The 24,172-nt window shown below is 35.0% G+C and overlaps 4 protein-coding genes and 3 pseudogenes across 11 annotated transcripts; 3 read left to right on the forward strand and 4 right to left on the reverse strand.

Moving 5' to 3' along the window:
* The first annotated feature begins 1,399 nt into the window (after positions 1-1,399).
* On the forward strand, positions 1,400-5,564 carry LOC104732249 (inactive beta-amylase 4, chloroplastic). Of its 5 annotated transcripts, none has more exons than XM_087489065.1 (10): positions 1,400-1,869; positions 2,071-2,199; positions 2,358-2,604; positions 2,909-3,129; positions 3,210-3,287; positions 3,368-3,527; positions 3,652-3,905; positions 4,008-4,077; positions 4,310-4,378; positions 4,469-5,564. In XM_087489065.1, exons 1-10 carry the CDS (start codon positions 1,655-1,657, stop codon positions 4,619-4,621), a joined length of 1,596 nt encoding a protein of 531 aa, XP_087345191.1. In that variant the 5' UTR covers positions 1,400-1,654; the 3' UTR covers positions 4,622-5,564. The 5 variants fall into 5 exon arrangements, with proteins under 5 accessions (XP_087345191.1, XP_087345197.1, XP_087345200.1 ...); XM_087489071.1 differs by having other exon boundaries at positions 1,516-1,869; positions 2,045-2,199; XM_087489074.1 differs by having other exon boundaries at positions 1,516-1,869; positions 2,358-2,626.
* On the reverse strand, positions 4,754-5,530 carry LOC104732232 (protein TIC 20-v, chloroplastic pseudogene; annotated as a pseudogene). The gene has a single exon (XR_015582554.1). The product of XR_015582554.1 is annotated as a protein TIC 20-v, chloroplastic pseudogene (transcript).
* Positions 5,565-5,872: 308 nt separating the features above from the next.
* LOC104732214 (putative pectate lyase 21) lies at positions 5,873-7,811 on the forward strand. Of its 2 annotated transcripts, XM_087489091.1 has the most exons (4): positions 5,873-6,339; positions 6,765-6,826; positions 6,938-7,076; positions 7,389-7,811. In XM_087489091.1, exons 2-4 carry the CDS (start codon positions 6,768-6,770, stop codon positions 7,611-7,613), a joined length of 423 nt encoding a protein of 140 aa, XP_087345217.1. In that variant the 5' UTR covers positions 5,873-6,339; positions 6,765-6,767; the 3' UTR covers positions 7,614-7,811. The 2 variants fall into 2 exon arrangements, with proteins under 2 accessions (XP_087345217.1, XP_010450056.2); XM_010451754.3 differs by having other exon boundaries at positions 5,873-6,826.
* Positions 7,812-7,898: 87 nt separating this feature from the next.
* On the reverse strand, positions 7,899-10,453 carry LOC104732264 (fasciclin-like arabinogalactan protein 1). Its single transcript, XM_087489083.1, has 2 exons — positions 9,588-10,453; positions 7,899-8,809 (listed from the first exon to the last, which is right to left on the reverse strand). The coding sequence occupies exons 1-2, from the start codon at positions 10,224-10,226 to the stop codon at positions 8,177-8,179; spliced, it is 1,272 nt and encodes a 423-aa protein (XP_087345209.1). The 5' UTR covers positions 10,227-10,453; the 3' UTR covers positions 7,899-8,176.
* Positions 10,454-13,333: 2,880 nt separating this feature from the next.
* On the reverse strand, positions 13,334-16,133 carry LOC104732275 (pentatricopeptide repeat-containing protein At5g55740, chloroplastic pseudogene; annotated as a pseudogene). Its single transcript, XR_015582443.1, has one exon. The product of XR_015582443.1 is annotated as a pentatricopeptide repeat-containing protein At5g55740, chloroplastic pseudogene (transcript).
* Positions 16,134-16,160: 27 nt separating this feature from the next.
* On the reverse strand, positions 16,161-16,828 carry LOC104732297 (uncharacterized). Its single transcript, XM_010451833.3, has one exon. It carries the CDS (start codon positions 16,784-16,786, stop codon positions 16,274-16,276), a length of 513 nt encoding a protein of 170 aa, XP_010450135.1. The 5' UTR covers positions 16,787-16,828; the 3' UTR covers positions 16,161-16,273.
* A 5,342-nt stretch (positions 16,829-22,170) lies between these two features.
* LOC104732287 (nicotianamine synthase 2 pseudogene) lies at positions 22,171-22,908 on the forward strand (annotated as a pseudogene).
* Positions 22,909-24,172: the final 1,264 nt, after the last annotated feature.

Genomic DNA, 24,172 nt, shown 5'->3' on the forward strand with positions numbered 1-24,172 from the left:
ATATTACACACAAACATAAAGAAAGAATATATGGTTTATTCCCAAATATTGTTTCCGGTCCCTAAATTGCGGTAGCAATGCTGATATCTTATTTCTTTCCATTTGTTCCGAGTAGTATTAAAGAGGATGAGGCTATACAAATCTTTAATTTCCATGTTCACAAAAAGGGATAAGAGTTCAATAAAAAGGTAAATTTTATATAATTATTAGCATGATCAAGAAAGAGGATTCTGATTTTTGTGATTTGGGCGAATTAATTAGTGTCTTTCTTAAATATTCTTTTTTATAAAGACGGTTTAGGTTCTTTAATTCATTTCATGCCGGAGAGAGATAAATCAGCTTCTAAATCCATTCGCTTCGATGTTAAGAAAAGAGACATATCTCGTTTCTTTCACGTATGTATATCCTAGCCATGACCATGTATGTTGCTCATGCTAAAACGTGCAAACAAGAACACAGCCCCAACACTAAAAAGTGAAAAATGTCCCATGCAGTTTTAATTCGATGCAGTAAGTAATTTAAACCACCTACATATATATACGTAAAAGTAATTGTTATACATAATATTTTTTTTTTTTTTTGTTTTTACATGTTTGACACTTTGACTGATCCAAATCCAACCCACATGTTTCCAGGGTACTCAAGACTTGCATACCAAAATTTGACAGTCTTTTTAACTCATTACAAACATTATAGTAATGTTTACACATACATACGTATTCGAATAAATCAGCTACGATAAACATAAGTTTTGCCAACTTGATGAGTACAAGAGTGAAACGTGACATATCGTGGACAGTGGACCCATGATTTTAATTTGATCTACTACTCTATATATATGACAATGCATCCGAAAATAATTGTACCTGTGAAGACATTTTCCGATTACCAAAAAAGCCCCAAAACACACCACAATTGGTAAGCAATGTTTGATGATTGCTAGTAGCATGGGATAATGTTGTAATGGATAATTTTTACAATGCTCTTATCCACTTAAGGGTCAAGATGTTTCCACGTCAGAAAATTTGTAAATTCAATATATAGTTTTTTTTCTTCTTCCTTTCTTAAAAGCCTATAGTCAATAAATTTACGATTATAATAAAACTTTTACCATCTTTTGAGTATGTGTGTATATGCATGCTAGTCAAGTCCTCATATTTTGATCATACCCAAAAAAAAGTCCTCATACAATTTTGTTTCAATTCAATGTTATTTAATACTATTTACTTATGGTAATTTTACTGCGGATAACCTATAATTTATTTATAGCCACGTGGTGTCTAATTAAGGAGTACAAATCAAAGTAAAATACTAATGGGGTGGTGCACAAAAAAAAAAAAAAAAAAATACTAATGGGGTACAAATCATAAGTAAAATACTAATGGGGTCAATTACAAAAGCTTTGGAAAACAAATTCACAAAGGAAGGCAGTTAAAGAAAAGTAGAGGGGTCAAAGATGAATTATGAAAAGTTAATATTTTTCTTCATTTATATAAAGAGCCCCAAATAAATCTTGTGTCGTTAAAAAAAAAAAAGAGAAATAAAAATTTTGCGTTTTGAGTACTCCATCTCCGTCTCTTTTTCCTCCGCATCTAAAACCATCTGAGAAATATCTCCGACGAAGGAGAAGAAGAAGAAGAAGAAGAAGACGAAAATGGCGGAGACTGGAGTTATTGGATGTGGCTGTCGCGGAGTATCCGGCCGCAATTTCTTCCATCCCGGAGGATTTTCTTTGAAATCTTGTTTCCTCGAGCAGAGAATGAAGCGTAATCGTAACTTTTTCCGTAGCGTTTCTATGATTCCTCCTTTCAAACGCGGCCGTTTCATCACTAAGCTCCGTTCCGTCAACGGAAACAGCCGAATCTTTAGGTAATTTGTTTCTCTCTCTTTTCTCTCTCACTCGGTCGCTGCTAAATTCAAGGAAAATGGAAGCGATTAGAACCGTGGACGATTCTTTACTGGAATCAGTTTGGGGAAGAAACTAGTTGTTCGCGAGTAGGATTGGATTGGATTTTTTTGAGTGATTCGTTAATCGATTTTTTAGTTGTTGTTGATGAACATGAATAATAGCATGGATGCTAGAGAGAAATCACGATCGTTTGTATTGGTATCATCAAGGCACAAGAGAGTTCCAGTTTTCGTGATGATGCCGATTGATACATTTGGAATTGATGATTCTGGGTGCCCAAAGATTAAAAGGTTATGTTTCTTTATATTACCTTACATGGTATGAAATATAGTAGTATTCCATTTTCAGAACGATACGAGTGTAGTTTCTTCTTTTGGTTCCTTATTTATTTTTCATTCTCTTGATGACAATCAGGTAATGAATTTTTCTATCTGTTTTTTTGTTTCAGGCTCAAGGCTTTAACTGTTTCTCTCAAGGCACTCAAGTTAGCTGGCGTTCATGGAATCGCAGTGGAGGTTTGGTGGGGGATCGTAGAGCGTTTCTGTCCTCTTGAGTTTAAATGGTCACTGTATGAAGAGCTCTTTAGGCTGATTTCTGAGGCAGGGTTGAAGTTACATGTTTCTCTTTGTTTTCACTCAAATATGCACTTGTTTGGTGGGAAAGGAGGTATCAGTCTTCCACTCTGGATCCGAGAGGTTTGTATTGTTAGAATTAAAGGTATTTTAGTTATTTGTCTGCTGTTAACATAGCAAAGGTTGTCTGAGTCGGATTTTACTTCTTTCTTTGAATATTCCTGAGGTTGAGAACTGATAGCTGTCTTTTTTTTTTATGGTGAAAGTTATGGAGAATCTTGATTTCTGTTACATAATCACGGATGCTTACTTGATTATATTGGCGCTGGGATTGCTTTCCGTTGTTAAGAATTTGTACATCTGCTTGTTGCATTAGTAATATACTAATATAGTTTCACTCAGTAGCTTTTCCTTTGATAATTTCCAGATTGGAGACGTCAATAAGGATATATACTATCGAGATAAAAATGGATTTTCCAACAATGACTATCTCACACTTGGAGTCGATCAACTTCCTTTGTTCGGTGGCCGTACTGCTGTCCAATGCTATGAGGACTTTATGCTCAGTTTTTCTACAAAATTTGAAGCGTATATTGGGAATGTGATTGAAGAAATAAGTGTAGGTCTTGGTCCATCGGGAGAGCTTAGGTACTTCTTATTTTCTGTGGACTACCTTACATAAGCCACAATAGCTATAAGAGAAGTTTCTGACATGGAATCTCTGGCAGATATCCTGCACATCCTTCTGGAGATGGGAGATGGAAATTCCCTGGAATTGGTGAATTCCAATGTCATGACAAGTACATGTGAGTGACTCTTTATTCAAAAATATTATTTGCCTGTGCGAAATACACTTACAGATTGCGAACTATACTACTTGGTTTAGGATGGAAGATTTGATGGCAGTGGCATCCCAAGAAGGCAAACCTCAATGGGGAGGCAGAGATCCTCCAGATACTGGCTGCTATAACAGCTTTCCCTCTGGTGTTCCCTTTTTTGAGGAGGGCAATGATAGCTTTCTCTCTGACTATGGTCGTTTCTTTCTAGTATGTTCTCATATCATATTTTGGCAATTCTGTTATCATATCCGCATTATTATGATCTTGAGTATTGTTCAGCAAAAGTGGCTAGTAGGTTGGATTATAAATAACAGCTGTTTTTCATTTATAGGAATGGTACAGTGGGAAGTTGATTTGTCATGCTGATGCTATTCTTGCAAAGGCAGCCGATGTTTTGCGGAGACGTCAGGAAGAAGAGAAAAGCTCTGTAATGCTGGTTGCAAAAATTGGTGGAATATATTGGTGGTATAAGACATCTTCACATCCTGCTGAACTAACTGCAGGTTATTACAATACTGCCCTCAGGGATGGTTATGACCCTGTAGCTTCTGTCTTGTCTCGCCATGGTGCTGCTCTGCATATCCCGTAAGAACCTTCTTCTTAAGGTTTCTTTTACTAATTACATAATTCATCGAAGCTGCATGGTTCTGTGTTGCTGACGGGATGAATCTCTCATATCTTTTCCAGCTGTTTAGATATGGCAGACAGTGAAACACCTGAGAAATATCTTTGCAGCCCTGAAGGATTGCGTAGACAGGTACTTTCTTTCGTTTAACTTTTGATCTAGAATCCAATTATGTTCAATTGTTGATGTGAAGATTTATGTATGTTCCTTGTAGTTAGACCGTTCAGTGTTGTAGCACTATTTACTTCCATTGATACACTCCAAACTGGTCTAGTTTCTCTGTTATATCTATGCTGCAATATTAGCTTCTCCTGATTGAGACAATCAACATGGACTGATCAACATTGTCACTTTTTTCTGCTAGATACACGATGTTTCGAAGAAGTGGACACTACATGTGACTGGCAGAAACACAAGCGAAAGATTTGATGAGGTGAGAGATTTGCACATTCTGTAGTCCTTTTACGATGAGGTCAAAGTGTTTGATTATTAACCGTTGATATTTGAATGAATTCTGCTACAGATGGGACTAAGGCAAATACGAGAGAACTGTGTGCAACCGAATGGGGACACTCTAAGATCGTTTACATTTTGCAGAATGAATGAGAAGATCTTTAGGGTCGAGAACTGGAACAACTTTGTCCCTTTCATTAGACAGATGAGTGCAGATATGTAAAAACAGTCACGAGTGTTGTGTTTGTCTTTTGTTACAGAATTGATCTTTCCTCACCATATTGCTTTTTCAGATATGTGATGAGGAGAACTAATCAAAATCAAGAATTGTTATATGATATCTCTCTTTCTATTCTTTATTTGTCAACTTTCTTGTAGGAACCTTTTTCAATGGATCAAAAAGTTACATTGTATGTTTTGATTATCAGAATCAGATCCAATACAGAGAAAGTTACAATCACAGCATATGTGTTACATACAAAACATATAATTTGTTCTTGCATCAAAGGACTTGCCTATCAGCAGCCTCAGCAACAAGGGGCAACCTGGGGGTGAGACCAAACAAGCAAGCAGAGAATCCATATATCAAAGAGACAAGCAAGAAGAGGAAGACAGTGCTGTCCAAACTCATCACCACATCTAAACCAAGCCCATCTTTTGGATTGAAGCTCCTCTCAAGCAAATCCGGAAAAATCAACAGGACATCAAGCACAATCGCCTGCATCGTGTTGAACCTAACGTACCTGCTGAAATTCTGGTTCCTCACGACGACGAAGTAGAGAGTGATGAAGATAAGAAACCCATTGAAAGGGAAGCTCTTGAAAGCCCTGATGGCAGGAAACAAAGGTTGAATGAGAATCTGGAAAGGTTGGTACTGTGTGATGATGAATTTACCATATTGAATCCCATCGAAGAATGGGTAGAAGTAACAGACGGCTGAGATAATCCGATCTGATGCGTCGACGGAATCATCACCCTTGGATTGGAGTACGAGTGTGGCGGCTCTGTCCTTGGAAAGTCTAGATTTTGGGAATTGGGTAGTAGGGTTTAGAGGGAGTAAAGAACGACGACCGGTTAGGGTTAGAGTTCCGGTGAGAGATGGCAATGGAGCAAAAAGCTGAGATATTGCCATTTTGCTCTGTTTCTGTTTCACTTCACACAAACACGAAGAGAGCTAAACACACATCAGGATGAGAGGATAAAATAAACTAAACTCCACGCTGTTTATATGTTTACGCTTTAAAACGTGTGCCGTCCTCTTACCATTTTAACGGACGAAACAAACGCACGATGAGGCAGCCATGTGTGCTGTTTGAAGACACAGAGTCTAAACTACATGACATGTTACCGATTCTTTAAACGGCACGTAGTTGTGTTAAATGAGGTAAACAATTAAATAGCCTCCGTTATTGTTTTTGTTTTATAAAAATCAAATCCACCAGTATAAAACGGCGTAATGTCTTCGTAATGTATTGGACCCAATCCCTTCAATTTTCACCTAATTTAACTTACCTCCGTATTTATTTTGTAGCGCACTTAAATGTCTCTTGCATATATATTTGAACAAATTATAACCATTACGTTGTTCATAGTGAAATTGTTAACCTCTTTTGTAACACACAACAAATATGTCAATTGTATTAACAATTTTCTTGTTTTTCTTAAAGGTTTCTCATGCGTTTGCGTTTGCGTTTGTGGTTCCTAAACCGCCAATTGTAAGGCAACTATCCACATCAGTGCCGTCAAACTCAACAGCTCCTTGCTCAGCAAATGGAAATGTAATCGACGAGTGCTGGAGATGCGACGAGAAGTGGAAGGACAACCGCAGAAACCTCGCGGATTGCGCGGTTGGATTCGGACGCGATGCAATAGGCGGTAGAGCTGGCGAGTACTACACGGTAACTGATTCAGGAGACGACAATCCTCTAAACCCATCTCCAGGTACGCTACGGTACGGTGCAACACAAGATCAACCTCTATGGATTATTTTTGATCGAGACATGGTAATTAAACTAAAACAAGATCTCCAAGTAGCATCGTATAAAACCATTGACGGTAGAGGAAACAACGTGCAAATAGGTTACGGGCCGTGTTTAACTTTATATAAAGTTAGTAATATAATTATAAACAATCTTTATATACACGATTGTGTACCTACTACGTTGGGAGGATACTCGGATGGAGATGGGATCTCGATATTCGAGTCTCGGGATATTTGGATTGATCATTGTACGTTAGAGAGATGTTACGATGGGCTTATTGATGCGGTGAATGGATCCACGGATATAACGATTTCGAATAGTTACATGTTGAATCATAATGAAGTCATGCTTTTGGGTCATAGTGATGAGTTTTCGGGTGATCAGGATATGCGAGTTACGATCGCCTTTAACTATTTTGGTGAAGGACTTGTCCAGAGAATGCCGAGGTAACTAGTACAACAATCTTATCAAATTTATATAAGTTAAAAATACCAATGTATATTTATGTATATAGAAAGTACTGATTGTAAAATTTAATGGAGCTATAATGTGTGTAGGTGCAGGCATGGATATTTTCACATAGTGAATAACATTTATAGGGAGTGGAAGATGTATGCTATTGGTGGAAGTGCTAATCCAACCATCTTTAGCCAAGGAAATGTTTTCATAGCTTCAGATAATCAGTTCACCAAGGAGGTACGTACACGTTCGTGACATGTGCTCCACAAAACTATGAGCGTTTTTAACATAACAATTAGTATAATTTAACCATATCAACTGATTTTTTAAAAATTAATTCAACTGTTTGCTTTAATTATCAACCATATTCAACTGTTCAACTTAATATTAATGTTTCAGAATTGTTATTACCACTTGTTATGGTTTGAGGAGTTTTATTTCAAAATTAATTTGATTTTTATGTGTTTTTTTGTTCCTCGTATGGACTAGTTCTAACCAAAATGTTTACCACTACATACTTCTAAAACTCACATGTCCTCCTATACACAGGTTACAAAGCGAGAGAGTGTAAATGGAGACGATGAATGGATGGAATGGAATTGGAAATCAGAAGGAGATGAAATGGTTAACGGCGCTTTCTTTACACCGTCAGGGAACGAGGATTCTCCAACCTATGCGAAAATGTCGAGTATAGTAGCTCGACCAGCTTCACTTCTCAAGGCCATACATCCATCAGTAGGTGTTCTTAGTTGCGTAACTGACCAACCTTGTTAAAACACAAACATAAGGTTGTGACCAAATTCTAGTATTGTCCCTTCTTCTTTATTTTTTTTACCTTCTTGTTGTGGTTATTATTCTAGCTCATAGGATTTGTATTGAATTCGATTGTCAATTTTTTTACCAAATTCAAAAGTTGGTAAATGTGCGTGTATTAAGTGTTAACACAAGCTATTGGATATGCTATTTTCCACTGTTACAAGGTCTAATCTTCAATGGAGCAAAGCAAAACACTAAGTTGCAGACATATTAGATTATAGGATGGAATGTGACACATCCAAATTAGACTTCCAAGAGAGTATCATTATAGAAGATAAAGAGTATTAAGTTTTCCCCAACACCCATTCGTTACATCATAAACTAAACAAACACGTGAAACAAGAACACACAAAATATATAAACTACCGACTAAATTTAATTCGACAACCAATTTTTAAAATTAAAAAAGAAGAAGAAAAAAAAACTCAATAATTGGGGGGAAATAAATAATCCTCATTTACTTCCCCCAAAAGCCATAAATAAAGATTCACAAAAGAACATAGAAGAAACAAGAAGTGGAACTATAGAAGCCAAGAAGAAGCAAACAAGCAGAGCAAGCTCACCACCAAACCAGCCTTAGCTCCTCCGATGATCCTAACCGCACCAGCATCATCAGCGGTCGCATCATCAGCCTCTCCATCAGGCCCTTCCGCAGGCGAATCCGAGTCACCAAAACCCGACTCATCAGGCGACGGTGCAGCCTTCTTCTTCTTCCCTTTCCCTTTACCTTTAGCTGGTTTTGGAGAATCCGCAACATCACCGTCCTCTGGTGCTGGAGCAGGAGCCGGAGCTTCAACAGCCGAAGCCTTAAAAAGCTCTTTAGGCAACAAAACCTTATCCGTGGCATAAATAGCCAAAGGCTGCTCGTCGATGAGAGTATCAACGATCTTGACAGTGTTGATCCTTGTCTTGAGCGTAACTTTCTCTCCATCGTTCTGTACAGTAAGCTCAAACTTGTTAGCTCCATCTGTGGCAAGTGTGTTCATTGGACCGTTGTTGGATTTGAGCATCGCCATTGAGTAATATGTTGGGACGGCGAGGAAATCGAGGAAAGCTTCTTTCTTTGGAGCTGTCAAGTTCTTGTATTTGGGCAAGAAACCTTTCATTGCGTCATCTCCTGGACAGAACACTGTCATGCCTCCTTCTAAACTCTCCTGTTACAACAATAAACACAAATCCAAAACCCATTATATTTTTCTACCTGATGCATTATGTCAGATATCTCTTCAGATCTTGAAGTTGACTTAATTTAGATAGTGGAGTTTGAAACTTTAGTAGCTACTCTCAATTATAATGGCTAGTGACTAGTGAGTTAGTAGGACAAATTATTGCTACTTTTTCATATTTGAAAAGATGAACCATTTAAAGAAAATATATATAGGTTATAGAATTAGGTTTCATAATTTGAAAATGAATTGGAAAAGTAACCAAATAATGTTGCGATAATTGAGGTAATCAAGACTATGACTATATTTGCTCATTATTAGTCATTCGAATTAATTAACCAAACAGTTCAAACACCTTTTGACTTTTTTTTTTTTTTTTTTTTGTTTCAAAACCAATATTGCTATTGGACTACAAGCCAACAGAACAATCACATGCATCTCTGTTTAGTTCCTGTTTCTAGTACACATCACTTACTAATTAATCAGGGGTTAATTACTGTAAGTAACTGAGTCTTTTTGTTTAACTATTGTTTTTTTACATTTTATAAAGCCACATGCATTGATTAACTGATTACTTAATTTATAATTCGTCAACAGAAAATTACAACATTAGTAATTAATTACTGTCAATATTTTTCCAATTAGTTTCTACATTTATAAAGCGACATGCATCTGTTTAATGTTCAATAAAACAGACAATTACCTAATTATTGGAATTAATTATTGTAATTAGTAAGTAAGTAATGAGGGTTTTAAGTAAAAGTACCTGATAGGTTTTTGAAGCTGCAGGGTTAGTGAGAAGAGTCTCAGCAAACACTTTACAGCCATGAGCCGACATTATTCCAGTGAGGTTCATCTCCGCCGGAGCCGGAGTCGGAGCCGCCGCAGTCTCGGACGGTAAAACTCTACTGATCTGAATGATAGAGATGTTGTAAGGAACCTCTTCAATAGATTTAACAAAGAAAGAAGACAGATCTCCGCCGTCAGGACCGAACCCGACTTTACCACCTCTCAGATCCGTAATGTTAACGAATCCGGTGGTTCCAGGAGCAGCTCCGGTGGCTTGGAACATAGTAGCGGCGAGAGCAGAGCCGTCACGGATCTGGTGGAGTTTTTTGGTTCCGAAGTAATCAAGAAGGACGTGAAGCGAGAGGATGTTCTTGAGAGTTGAGATTGTGTAGCCTTTTGAGGTTAACGCTGCCATGGCGGCGTTGTCGACGGCGCATACGGTTATGGTTGTTCTCCGGTTGATTTCGTCCGCGAGGTGGGTTTGTGTTAGGTAATGGCTGAAGGAGGAGAATGACGGGTGGTTTGCCAGGAGGCGTGTGACGTTGTGTGCGTGGGTTTGGATTATCAGGAGGAGGATGATGTTGAAGATGATGAGTGAACTCATCTTCTTCGCCATTGTTTCAAGAGAGAGATGAAGTGTTTGGTTGCTTGAGAGAGAGAGTGAGTGAGTGAGTAAAGAAGAGCTTAAATTGAAGGGAACTAGAAGATCAAGAAGATGGTGTTTAGTTAAATACTTAAATGGACGTGGATTGTGAATGAAATTACGATTGTGCCATTGAGTTTTTTTTCATTTATTTATTGTGATGACATGATTTTAAATGTATTTATTGTGAATTTAAGCTTATGGGTTTTGCAAAGTTTGTGATGATATCATAATGATGTTCTTTCCAGCCTTCAACGGTTCCATTCCACCTACTACTTTGTAACCTGTATAAACTTGTTACCGACGGAATTTAATATTAGATTAGAGGGAACAGGTGACACATAATGATGATCTAAAGTGGAAAAAATGTTAGGTTTATATGATTTTTAAAAGTGCTATATTTGTATTATTGTGGTCTAATACGATTGTCTTCCATTTTTTAATTAATATGACGTAGTAAATATAAAATAAAAATAAAATGTAGATAGAGAATTGAGGTTTAAAAAAAGGTATGGGGGGAATTGGGACAACGCATTTGAGCTTCAAAGCAAATTTATATAACAGCCTAACGAAAATTAAATTGGTGGGAGGCAACATGGCCTCCAACTTATCTAACCTACTTCTAAAGAGTCTTTTAAGTATCACATTTAATTTGGCTAATTAAACGATATTTATGATTTCTTCTTCATTGTTGAGAAGATCACAACAATCATGTGATTAAGATGGTGTTCACTTGTATGTGTAGCTAAAAATAGAAATACTTTTTTTAGACTATAGAAAAACATACAAAATTTTATGGGAAAATTATAAATAAAAGATCTTTTTTCAAAAATTTGGCCATCTACACTTTTTTTTGAAAAGTTTGGTTATATAGGGTTTTGGATATAAAAATAGCCAATTATACCCTTAGTTATATTTTCAGATAAAATTTGTTGTTTTTTTTGTCTCCTGAAATTTTAAAATCAGTAAAAATCGAAATAAGGAAAATTGAGAAAATAAGTCTAGTGGGCCTAATTTTTCGTAATGGGTCTTGAGAAAATAATGAAATTGTGACTTTGTCTCGACAAATTAAGAAAACAAAAGGGATCGAGAAATTGAGAAAAAACCCTTCAAAATATTCACCCTTTTTTACCATTGAATCTTCCAACTTTAAACAGCAGCATCACCAAGATTAGCATCAGTACGCTTTTCTAATACATCATTAGTCAGCTTAGGTGAATTCCTTGAAATAATACCTACTGATTTTCCTACATCAACTTCCACATTACAACCATCACTACTATCAGCTGGGAACTTATTCAGATCGAACTGGACTTTACTCCTATCACCATCAACTACTCTTTTGAATGTAACAAACAACCGAATCATGTTTATCTTTTTCAGATATGCAAGAAAATTTTTCATACCTCTATCATTTGTAAATACAACAGGAGGACAATCAACTTTAACCTCTGTGAGTAGATAACTGAATTCCACATCAAACATATTTTGCTCTATTTCATAGTCTTCTGAAACCATAACCTTCAACTCTTCAAGAGATGTAGTGGGTTGCAAAGTCAGTAATCTAGCACGTTTTTCTTCATCATCAATAAATCTCCACTCCTTCTTGGCATCCAGTGTCCATACACCACAAGTAACATAGATTTGCATCATAAACAGGTAAGTGAAAGCTTTTGTGGAAGGTGGAAGAGATGGTGACCGATCACGTTAAGGTATAATGTCGATTTTTCTTAATTTGTTTATCTTCTAAATAATTTAGAATACGCATTCTAAAATGTATTAGAACAAATCTAAACAATAATTACGAAATCTTAACCATAAATTAAGAATATTTAAAAAATATTTAAAAATATTCACTTTCCTTATTTAATTTATTTTCTTTCTATTTTTAGGGTATTCTAAGGTTTACAGATTACAAATTCTAAAAATTTCTATGATATATCTTCTACTTGTTTTAGTATATAGGGTAAAACGTAGAAAACGAATTCTGAATTGATGTAGAATGAAGAAAAACATAGAATGCATATTCTTAATTTTGTAGAACATACAAAATTCAGGTTCTGAAATTTTTAGAACAAATTTTCCGTCTAAACTTTGTAGAACATTTACAAACTGTAGAATGAACAATCTAAATGTTTCAGAAAGAGAAAAAATCGTAGAAAGTCTATTCTAAACAATTTAGACCATAAATTAGCAATTTACAAACTGATTTTTAACACCCAAAACATTTTTTTTTCAAATTTTTTTTTCACAGTTGCATACTAACATGGATTTTCTGTTTGTTTATTGGTTCAAACTCCTAAAAATTTCACTATTTCTATTAGTAAGGGTATTTTCGTCACAATTGACAATCTTCTAAAAAAAGTGTAGATGGCCAAATTTTTAGAAAAAAATCCTTTATTTATAATATTCCGAAATTTTATTGTTATATCACGTCCACAAAAAAAAAAGAACAAAAATCAAACATGGTCACGTGGGAGTTGGAAGAGTATCTCCTCTTCATAAATTAAGGTATCAGAAACTCATTAAACCCATTATTATTAATATATTTTTAAGCCCATTTCACAAGCATAGAATCTTCTTCTATTTCCTTTAATTTTTATTCATTTAACGAATAATCAATTAAAATCCTAAGTATTAATACTTAATAGTAAACTTGTCACAATATTGTTAACAAAACATCTTGTTTGTTCCTTTGTAAAAGTTAGATTAGACGGAAACTGAGTTCTTTTGACTGTGGTCACGTACTAACTACTAAGTGTCGGTGAAGACAAAGCAAAAGCTTTAAAAACGCATGAATGCGTGATCGTTACGGTCAGCGAAAACCGGAGATGAGGCCTGAAACTGGTGGCACAGGGGCCAAGAGTATCAACTACAAATACATCCCACGTGGATGGTTGTGATCTGTCTTCAGATTCTCCACCGACAATCGGTCGGTCCTTGTACTAGCTGGATATATAGTAGTAGTACTGTCTGAGTCAGTAAAGTAAACTAGTAGTTTTGTCTGAAGCTCTGACGCAACGGTTTGTTGTTCCTTTTCACTTACGATACGATGGTAGTTTCTTTCGTAGTATACGATGGATGGTAAACATATATTCAACTATTGAGATTGTGAATATACATACTAATTTATAATATCTCGTACACTGATACACATAATATCATTTGACATCAGAACGCATATCATATAGTAACAATGCCAAAATCCTTTGTATCTCATTGTTCCTAATGTGTGTCTTGTCATTGGCAACAAACGCATGGACACCTTCTTCTTCTCCTTTAATCTGAATCCAACTGCACCCAGGTTTTTTCTTCAAACCTTTAGCTTTCATCATCTCTCTCATCTTCGCAACTTCATTCCAACTTCCTTCGACCGCATAAGCATTCGATATCGTCACATAGTTACCAGAGTTTTCAGGTTCAGTTTCAAGCAGATGCCTTGATAAGTAGTCCACAAGCTCAGTCTTTTGCTGCTTGTTGCAAGAAGCAACCAAAGATTGGATCATTCTTGCGTCTGGCTTGTATGGCATTTCCTCGATTAACCTTAAGGCCTTGCCTGTTTCTCCAGCTGATGCAAGAAGATCTACCATTAGTCCATAATGTTCCAAGCATGGATACATGCCATGTTTTGAAACCATATCAGTGAAAATCTCTATAGCTTGGTTAATATCCCCAGCATGGTTACACGCAGATAAAAGGCTTGTGAATGTTATACTATCTGGTTTAATCCCCATATCTTCCAAGCTCCTGTACAGAGCCATTGCTTCTTTCACGTTACCATATAATGCATACGCCGCGATCATGGCATTGTAGAGGGGCAATTCGCTGTATAACTTACTTCCAAATACCCTCCCTGCTTTGTTTATATCTCCACATTTAGCATACATGTCAACCAAAGAGGTTTCAATAGAAACCGAAGAGGAATGCTGTAGATTTCTTATGATGTATCCGTGGATTGATCTTCCGAAATGCAATGATGCTAGATTTGCGCTTGCAGAGAGAGCTACAGTGATGCTAAATGTATTTGGTCTCAGCCCGGATTCTTGCATCTCTCTAAGAAAAACAATCGCCTCCTCACTGCAACCATTTTGTACCATACCATTCATCATAGTCGTCCACGAGATTATATTTGGAGATATCCCTGAGGATTGCATCTGCAAGAACATTTCCTTGGCCTCATTTACCTCACCATTCCTTAGAAGACTAAGAATGATCAAATTCCATGTTATCACATTTGGTGGTACACTCTCTAGCTGCATCTCATAAAACAATCTCAAAGCCTCTCCACTAAAACCAGACTCTGCATAGGCTGCAAGTAACGTATTCCACAGTATCAAGTCTTTCTCTACTGTGGAATCAAACACTCTCCTAGCATCAACAATGCTGCCACATTTACCATACATATCCATCGTAGTGCTGGCCAAAACGATATCAGATTCAAGACTGTGTCTAATGCCATAACACTGCACCTCTTTCCCGAATTTCAAATTCTCAGTACGTGCAGCTGCCGACATTAACGTCGCTAAAGTGACACAATCATATTTCAGCTTCTCTCGTCTCATTAACTGACACATGTATATAGCATCTTCAACTAAACCTTGTTGAACATACCCAGATATAATCAGATTCCATGTTACCACATCCTTATCAAACATCCGATCAAAAACCATCTCAGCATACTCGATTAACCCAACTTTGCAATAGAAGTTCAATAAAGATGTCCCCAGGATATTATCCAGCTTAAGTCCATTAACAATAGCAATGGCATGAGACTGTTTCCCCTCTTCAACACCACCCATATTTGCAGAAGCAGATAAACAAGTCGAGACAGTGACACGAGTAGGCTCAACACCTTCCTTCCTCATATCAGATAAAAGCCTAATCGCTTCCTCATTCATCCCATTTTGAACATAACCAACCATCAACGCATTCCAAGCAACCACATTTCTCTCAGGAATTTCATCGAACACCTTCCGTGCATCATCCAAAACACCGCATTTCCCATACATATCAGCTAAACTACTAGCCACAAACACACAATCCTCAAGACCAGATTTTACCACATACCCATGAACCCCTCTCCCAAACCCACTCCACCGCAACGCACCACACGCTTTACAAACATTCGGAACCACGAAATTATCAGGAAAAATATCATTTTCAAGCATTTCAACAAAACCCATCAAAGCTCCTTCACACAACCCAATCCTACACTTCACACCAATAAGAGCTGCCCAAGAGAAAACATTACGAACCCTCAATTTCGAGAAGAGCACTTCAGCAATCTCCAAAGCATCGCACTTTGCGTAGAAGATCACCAATTTGGTCTCGATGTACTCGTTCCTCGCGTAGAAGTCACCCTTCTTCAAAATCCGAGCATGAATCTGCTTCCCCGTACTCAAATCTCTCTCGTAAACGCATCCTTGGAGGATTTCGCCGTATATCTCTGGACCAATGCGTAGGTTTCTCAAACCCATCTCCGTAACTAAACTCAGAGCTTCTTTGATCTCACCGCTCTTACATAGAGACGAAACGCGGTGAAAGTAAGACGTGGAAGAAGGAGAATGATGAGCTTGTTGTTCATCGTGATGTTTAGAAGGAGGCTTTGTTGAGACTGAGTACGGAAGCTTAATTGGGATAGTGTTGAAAGGAAGAGAAGCCATTCATGCCTCTCCCTCTCTGGTAACGTCTCTGAAGAAGAAGAAGAAGAAGATAAAACAGAGTTTGTTTCCCTGAACGAATCACCACCGTTGATTAGTTTTATCTGGTATTACCACGTGGACGGTTGTGATCTGTTTCCTGATCGTTGCTCAAATTGTGAATATGCGATTTTCGATTTTATCTCGGTTAATTATTATGTGTTTCGTACTTTCGTTCGATTTTTTATAAACAGTAACGATGAGAATATATTAAATTTTTTTTATTTGAATTTACTTTAAAATTATACAAACAAAAAAATTCGAGATAATAACAGAAAAGGAAAGTGGCTTTGATAATAATATTTTTATGCATGCTCGGCCCTAAAAGACAACATAAGCATAAGATAACACAAACATCAAAACATGAAGCGGTACGGAAGAGGAATAGTAAGACACTGCAGCTCCGGTTCCTTGGCCGCCACCTGATCCTGATCCTCCTCCTCCTTGACCGCCATCGTTTTGTCCTCCGCCTATAGTACCGTAAGGATAAGGAGGAGTATAAAAGTAAGGATAGGGAGGAGAGTACGTCGTCGTGGAAGGTGGTGGTTGGTTGCAACAGCCTGACGCTGGAACAGGAGGGCAGTGAGAACGTGACGATGGAGGTGGTTGTGAAGACGACGGTGATGAAGGCTGTGATGGCGGTGGAGGAGGAGGATTACCGTATGGAGAGTAGCCTGTAGAAGAAGGCGGTTGAGGCGGTTGGTTACATGGGTAAGGAGTGCATAAACCAGTGTTTGATGAATCCGAAGCTGAGTTTAGACTGACACAGTTGAGAAGTGATATATAAAAGGTGATAAGAGAAATATAGAGAGAAGCTTGGTGAAGAGACAACATGATATGATGCCTTAGAGAAGATGATGATGAGTTTGGTCTTAGTTTTGAGAGATTTATAATAAAAAAGATATGAAATATTTTCCTCAGTTTCGTATTATCTGCCGCATGGCATAACACATGTCGTAAGTGTTGGCGAATTTCTGAAGAAAACGTTTGTGTCTTTTCAACGGGTGTAGACAAAATCTATTCATGTAATGACAAATTAAAACGCATTTGTATTATTTTGGAATTTATATAGCGGTACCATATATATTCATGAAAAGATGTCCTAAAAAATACATGTTATGGGTAACATGAGTTTCAAAATGATCGTGTGAAAATTTAGTCTGAATATTTTGTTATGGCCTACGGGAAATATAAAGAACGGATCGATTGTTTAAGTAATCGAATAAAGAAGACTCATCTTAACGTACGTTGAAGAAATATCTTACCATTTGTCTTTTTTTGTTTTTGTTTTCTGGTGACAAAAATGGGTTTAATTAATAAAAATTATGTTATTTCCCTTTAGAGTTAATTAGGTGATATTACATGCTACTATGTATGGTACCATTTTTTCAAAAAAATTTGTGAAGATTGTTGCATTATTAATTTTGATCATTTTAAGGTGTGCATGAATTAGGTTATCGTCTTTGTCTGTTCCTTAGCTTTCTCTGGAGATGATTGTTAGGGTGTAAATGAACGGTACCACTAAAGAGACGGTTAACCTCACTTAAAGACACAAGTGTAAATGTGTGATGCTTTATATATGAAGACCACGTGAAGTGTTACACGGTTGTTTGGAGTATTTTAAGACGTTGGTTGAGAATCAACGTTTTGAAAATGTTGTAAATCTTCTTTATGAGGTGTCATTGCGATATTATTGAGTTTATTCAATCTGGATATGGGTATTGAAAATACCGAGTTATGTGGTTAGGAGTGACCGTCCAATTATCAATATATTATGCGTGAGTCTTGTATTGTTCGACGCGAGTATATATTATGCGTAATACACGTTACAAACATATTTTAGTTAGCTAGCGAAATGATTGATGAGTGTAGCGCATAACTTTTCCCATCACTAGTTGTTTCTGCATGATAGTGAAATGACAAACTTTTCTGTTGCTTTTAATGACGATGAATTGTGTTAATACCATATATTGACCCAAAAAGACGACGAGTCTTCCCTAAACCTTTAACTTGAAACCCAACTGTATCTTGTAACTGGCTGATGTATAATAGATAACAAATTCCTCCAAGATTCCAACAAATGATTTTGTTAAATTTCTTTGATGTAACTGGCTGATGTATAATTGCAATAATGATCGGTAATATATAAGTTGGGTGCATAATATGTAACGTTAATTAACTTGAAAAAATGCAATAGTAGAACGAACACTCGAAGTCAATATACATATATGTATATATATATGTTCACATAGGACAAGAAAAGAAGCAAAGTTTAGGACAGATGCAAACCTTTTGAATCATCTTAGCAAGTTCTTCGATCTGCATGCATTTTCCCAAAACCAAAATCAGACAAACACCAAAGTTAGCACAACACATTTCACCAATAAAAGGGTTTAACTTGAATACTTGATCAATCTAATTCTATCATCACTTTAGGTTCTGACATTTTTACAATTAGGGATACATTAGTCTTATAATATATATATAGAAAAGATGTAAAAGTTAGTCTTATATATAGAAAAGATAGAATTATATATAGAAAAGATTTTGGTGAAATGTAAAAATGTTCCAATGATAACATCAACTTAATTTAGCTATGCTGTTTTAGGGTTAATGTATTTTTATTATTTTTCTTTTCTTAGATCAAATCTTTTGGTTAGACAATACTTTTTATATATAAAAGATGCCATAAAAAACAAATTTTAAATCCAAATATATTTTAACTCTGCTTTTTGTTTTAATTTTATTTATTAATATCACAAACTTCTTTATCAATAGTTTATAAATTTTAAAATCTTTATCTTTTATTATTGTTAAGAATAAGCTATTTCTGAAAATTGTCCAAAAAATATTATTCCAGATTTATAATAAAAAATAATTTAAAAGAACGAAATAATATAGAGATTCTTCTAAAATAGAAGAAGTCACTGCCCAAGTCTACAAGAAAGAGAGAGAGAGAGATCCCCCTCTGTTTTTTTATGTACATCGAGAAGAAGGTTGTTCTTGTAAGAGTTTATAGAAGTGATGATTTCTATTATCTGAATGAGAGTAGCTTATACACAGAACTACATAGCTAGGGTATTATAATCGACATTTATGAGAATATACTTATGAACATATATAGATAGTTAATCAACGCAATCATATCAATCACAGATATGATATGATCTGTAATAGCTCTTGTCCAAAGGATAAGACAAAAAATCTAATGTCTTTAGGTTACGCAGAGAAATTGTCCCTCATTGAAGATGTTGGTGAAGTCGTCATGGCCGAGTTCTTCGACCCTTCTCATGTTCTAAAATATGGAAAATCATTTTTTGGTTTACACATCAACTGTAATTAGGAATGTCGGAGTTGCAAAGTACAAAAAAAGACCTGCTCAACAATCCAGTAGTTGCTAATAAATTTTAAGTTGGAAAATCGTAGTGGTGGACAAGTTTGATGATCAAGATGAGATGTTTAGTTTGTTATATAGGACATGATTTTAGAAGACGAAAAAATTGTGTTATGTTTTAATACATTTTCCTGTCAACGTTCTAATTAGTCCATTTAATACGATATGAAACTCTTTGACCAATAGCCGCGCAATGTCCTATTATGCTATAGTTCGATTTTTGGGGATTACCTTTACATGGAAAGACCAAAAGCAGGTCTAATCATATAATTTTTTGCTTTGATAAAGACCCATTTGGTCTCTTTCATTAGATAAAACGGCCGGCCAAAGTGATTTTTCTTTTTTTTGTTCTTCTCAAATAAAGTTTTGAATGTAACAAAAATATATCATCAATGAATTAATGATCTTTCCAAATACTTATAAATACACACACATGAAATATTTCTACCTGAGCTTATTTTTATTTTATTTTTTTAGTTCAATTTTTGAAAAGCTACAAAAATATATTTGCGTTAAACCAAACATATCAAATAATAATATCAAACTGAACCGAATTGAATTAATCAATATGTACCCAAAAAAATTCGAATAGCTCCCAAAGTTTTAACAAATTTTGATTCATTTATCTTCGCTAAAGTTTGGATTGTTTTATTTATTGACATTCATCCAATTTTGATTTGGTGTCGTTTTCCATCTTATACCTCATCGATCATCTCTTCCAAGTATTCATCTTGATAATTGATTGCTATGTACTCTCTCAGCCTGCTTCTCTTGTTATTTTTTGTACTTATTGTAAATTTTGATAAAATAATGATTTAAAATTTGTTTTATACATTTTATACATGTGAATATCTTTCAAAATTAATTATCTTACTAAGATTCAGCACACCTAGATTCATATATCTTGTTAACATTGTTCTCTTATCGTCATTGAATCGATTTTTGTATTTACAACAAAATTATTATTTGAAAAATTTGGTTGATTCATGGTAGGCATTATTTTTGAATTTCATACTATATAGTTAAAAGACTAAAATAAAGTTCCACTTGAAATGTGAATTAACAATGTTAGTTATTTCAAGTTTTGACTTTCCCGTGCGGTTGCCGCACGGGTCGATATCCTATTTTTATTAAAAGAAATTATTTTGAGAAGTCAATCAATTTCCTTTAGTCAAAATCGATTGAGTGGAAAATCTTCTTTTCTCTCTTTATCACTGAGATGAGGTCATTGAGAGTATGGGAAGCCTGAAAAACTAGTTATTAACTCTCTTAAGATCAAAACGGAAATGTGTTCAGAGTCATCGGAAACAAGTTCTATCAAAGATTTCTAAATATGTATGTGGTTCTACTCTTTTCTCTCCTCACAAAGAAACCCTTATGTTTTGTTCACTTAAACATCAATGGCATCAATGGCGTCTTCTCTTTTGTTCTCCTAAAACCCAAAACCATTTGCTTTGTTCTCCAGACCACAAAACGCTTATCCTTTGTTCTCTTCAGAGCCAAAGGCATCTGGTTTACTCACTTCACTACAACCAGCCTTCTTTGACACATTTGTTGAAGCTTTGCTCTCAAATGTGTACATACCTACGGCCTACCCATATGGTTAAGTATAACCATTGGGTTGATTTGGCTGCCCAATGTTTGAGGGAGCTTGAAATTTATTTTCAAGAAGACGTGAGTGAAGAGAGGAGGGAGAATAAAAGCTGTGTTTCACTATTTATTAGATTATATGTTTAATTTTCATAGACAAAAAAAACAATATACTTTAAAACCTCTATAAATTAATAATTTTGGGACTATGACATTTTATTAATTTATCTATAAATCAATATTTATTATTTTATAGTATAAATTAATAATTATTAATTTATTGAGATATATTTTTATTATTTAATTAAAAATTATTAATTAAGACAATTTTAACAAAAACAAATAGACTATCAGATGTTATAATTTTATTATTTTAGTATTGAATTTGTAATATTTAGAAAAATTATTGACCATACACAAAATAAAAAATTATTGACTATCACTTATACACACGACATACACAAATTCAAATTTATGGATAATAATATCAGTTTCATATTTTAATAGCCTATAAAACTATCAAAATAAAAAATTAGCTATTTTTATGATATGTTATAGAGTATTTTATATCATTATAGTTTGAAAATACAACATAACAATTGTTTTATATTTATGAGCTTTACGAAAAAATTTAAAAATTTAAAGCATACATTATTATATATATCAACACACACACATATATATATATATATATATATATATATATGTAAAATTACATAATTATTAATTTATGATATTATTGGGACCATATATTACAAGAAAATTTCAAAAGAATTATTATCTTATTATTTTATCAAATTTTGCTATTTTTTATACTGGTCCGACTTGGGACCAGCAAAATTTATTAATTTATAGTGTTTATTAATTTATAGAGTATTAATTTATAGAGGTTTTACTGTATACTACATTGAACAAAATATATATGGGATTGGATATTTTAAGAAGAAATGTTTCTCATTAACAATTTCTTCAAACTACAAGCTTAAAAGAATTATTAATTTGAGCTTTGAGCTGAGATTTAAATTAATATATCTATTAGATGACTGCTTAATTTCCTTTACTTCAATCAAAAAATTATATACAAACTGACCTACTATTTATGAAAAGAACCATATACAGAACAAAATATGGGTGTATAATTTCTTCAAATTCAATTCTTAGCAATAACATTCATTTTGAAACAAAAACAATAATTCTAAAACATAAATCAACATGACTTACGTTACTCAAAAAAACAAAAATGACATATAAGAATTTTTAAAAAAATACATATGAATCGAATCAAATAAATACTAACAAATTTAGCCAAGAATGGACCCACAGTTCGTCAATAAATAACGACTCCTTGCGAGGGGGTAAGTACAACACAACACAAGCTTTTTTCCAAGTCTAGAAAACAAAATTCAAAGCTTTATTTTCTCACTTCATAGTCTCGACATGGCTTACGAAAGTAACCTAGTTGTGAAGCAAATCATCGACTTATACAACCAAATCTAAAACCTCGAGAGCTTAAAACCATCCAAGAATATCGATGTCGGACAACTCGTGTGTCCACGAGTTTACCAACGGACACAAACATCGATGTCGTCACAGAAATACGATGAAAAAGTCAAAGACCCGAGATCTCATCTCATCAAGCTTTGTGGTGAAGCCGAAGGTTATTTAGAGGAACACTTCTCAACAGTCTTAGGTTCTTTTGAAGACAACACACTAAACCATTTACACATCTTTTCCCTATTATACAACAACTATCTCAAACTAGGCAAACTCAAATTCGATGATTCGATCTCTATCTCAACACACAACCCACGTCCCTACCAAGGTTGCCTTTATCGGTTCGGGTCCGATGCCACTTACATCCATCGTCTTGGCCAAGTTCCACCTCCCCAACACAACGTTCCACAACTTTGACATCAACTCACAGGCCAACAAACTCGCGTCAAGCCTCATTTCTCGATGGAGGTGGTTGTGAAGACGACGGTGATGTAGGCTGTGATGGCGGTGGAGGAGGAGGATTACCGTATGGAGAGTAGCCTTAGACAACATGATATGATATGATGACTTAGAGAAGATGGTGATGAGTTTGGTCTTAGTTTTGAGATTTATAATAAAAAGATATGAAATATTTTCCTCAGTTTCGTATTATCTGCCGCATGGCATAACACATGTCGTAAGTGTTGGCAAATTTCTGAAGAAAATGTTTGTGTCTTTTCAACGGATGTAGACAATATATAATATTTTCATGTAATGACAAATTAAAACGCATTTGTATTACTTTGGAATTTATATAGCGGTACGTACCATATATACTCATGAAAAGATGTCCTAAAAAATACATGTTAAGGGTAACATGAGTTCAAGATGATCGTGTGAAAATTTAGTCTGAATCTTTTGTTATGGCCTACGGGAAATATTAAAAACTACGGATCGATTGTTTAAGTAATCGAATAAAGAAGACTCATCTTAACGTACGTTGAAGAAATATCATTACCGTTTATCTTTTTTTGTTTTTGTTTTCTGGTGACAAACTTGGGTTTAATTAATAAAAATTATGTTATTTCCCTTTAGAGTTAATTAGGTGATATTACATGCTACTATGTATGGCACCATTTTTAAAATTTTTTTGGGAAGATTGTTGGATAATTAATTTTTGATCATTTTAAGGTGTAAAAGAATTTGGTTATCGTCTTTGTCTGTTCCTTAGTTTTCTCGGGAGATGATTGTTAGGGTGTAAATGAACGGTACCACTGAAGACATGGTTAACCTCACTTAAGACACAAGTGTGACTGTGTGATGCCTTATGAAGACCGCGTGAAGTGATACGCGTTTGTTTGGAGTATTTAGACGTTGGTTGAGAATCAACGTCTCTTGAAAATGTTGTCAATCTTCTTTATGAGGTGTCGATTGCATATTATTTAGTTTATTCAAACTGGATATGGGTAGTGAAAATACCGAGTTATGTGGTTTGGAGTGACCGTCCAATTATCAATATATTATGCGTGAGTCTCGTATTGTTCGACTTCGACGCGAGTAGCCCGCGTAGTACACGTTACAAACATATTTTAGTTGTAGCTAGCAAACTGATTGATGAGTGTAGCGCATAACTTTTCCATACCCTTTTTAATAAAACGGAAATAAACGATTTCAAATTGGTAGACTATATAATATTAATATAAATTATAAGTAAAATTAATTATTTGATAGGTTATATGAATTAATTATTTGATAGGGTATAT

This window comes from Camelina sativa, chromosome 2, assembly GCF_030686135.1.
Source record: "Camelina sativa cultivar CO46 ecotype springtype chromosome 2, ASM3068613v1".
Taxonomy (NCBI): domain Eukaryota; kingdom Viridiplantae; phylum Streptophyta; class Magnoliopsida; order Brassicales; family Brassicaceae; genus Camelina; species Camelina sativa.

Excerpts from the sequence above, each read along its gene's own strand:
- LOC104732249 (XM_087489065.1), top strand. The coding sequence starts at position 1,655 with ATGGCGGAGACTGGAGTTATTGGATGTGGCTGTCGCGGAGTATCCGGC. Across the intron at positions 3,288-3,367 it reads CAATGTCATGACAAGTACAT|GATGGAAGATTTGATGGCAG; the intron begins GTGAGTGACTCT and ends TACTTGGTTTAG. Across the intron at positions 3,528-3,651 it reads ACTATGGTCGTTTCTTTCTA|GAATGGTACAGTGGGAAGTT; the intron begins GTATGTTCTCAT and ends TTTCATTTATAG.
- LOC104732214 (XM_010451754.3), top strand. The coding sequence starts at position 6,027 with ATGTCAATTGTATTAACAATTTTCTTGTTTTTCTTAAAGGTTTCTCAT. Across the intron at positions 6,827-6,937 it reads CTTGTCCAGAGAATGCCGAG|GTGCAGGCATGGATATTTTC; the intron begins GTAACTAGTACA and ends TAATGTGTGTAG. Across the intron at positions 7,077-7,388 it reads ATAATCAGTTCACCAAGGAG|GTTACAAAGCGAGAGAGTGT; the intron begins GTACGTACACGT and ends TCCTATACACAG.
- LOC104732297 (XM_010451833.3), bottom strand. The coding sequence starts at position 16,786 with ATGTTGTCTCTTCACCAAGCTTCTCTCTATATTTCTCTTATCACCTTT.
- LOC104732264 (XM_087489083.1), bottom strand. The coding sequence starts at position 10,226 with ATGGCGAAGAAGATGAGTTCACTCATCATCTTCAACATCATCCTCCTC. Across the intron at positions 8,810-9,587 it reads CAGCTTCAAAAACCTATCAG|GAGAGTTTAGAAGGAGGCAT; the intron begins GTACTTTTACTT and ends TTGTTGTAACAG.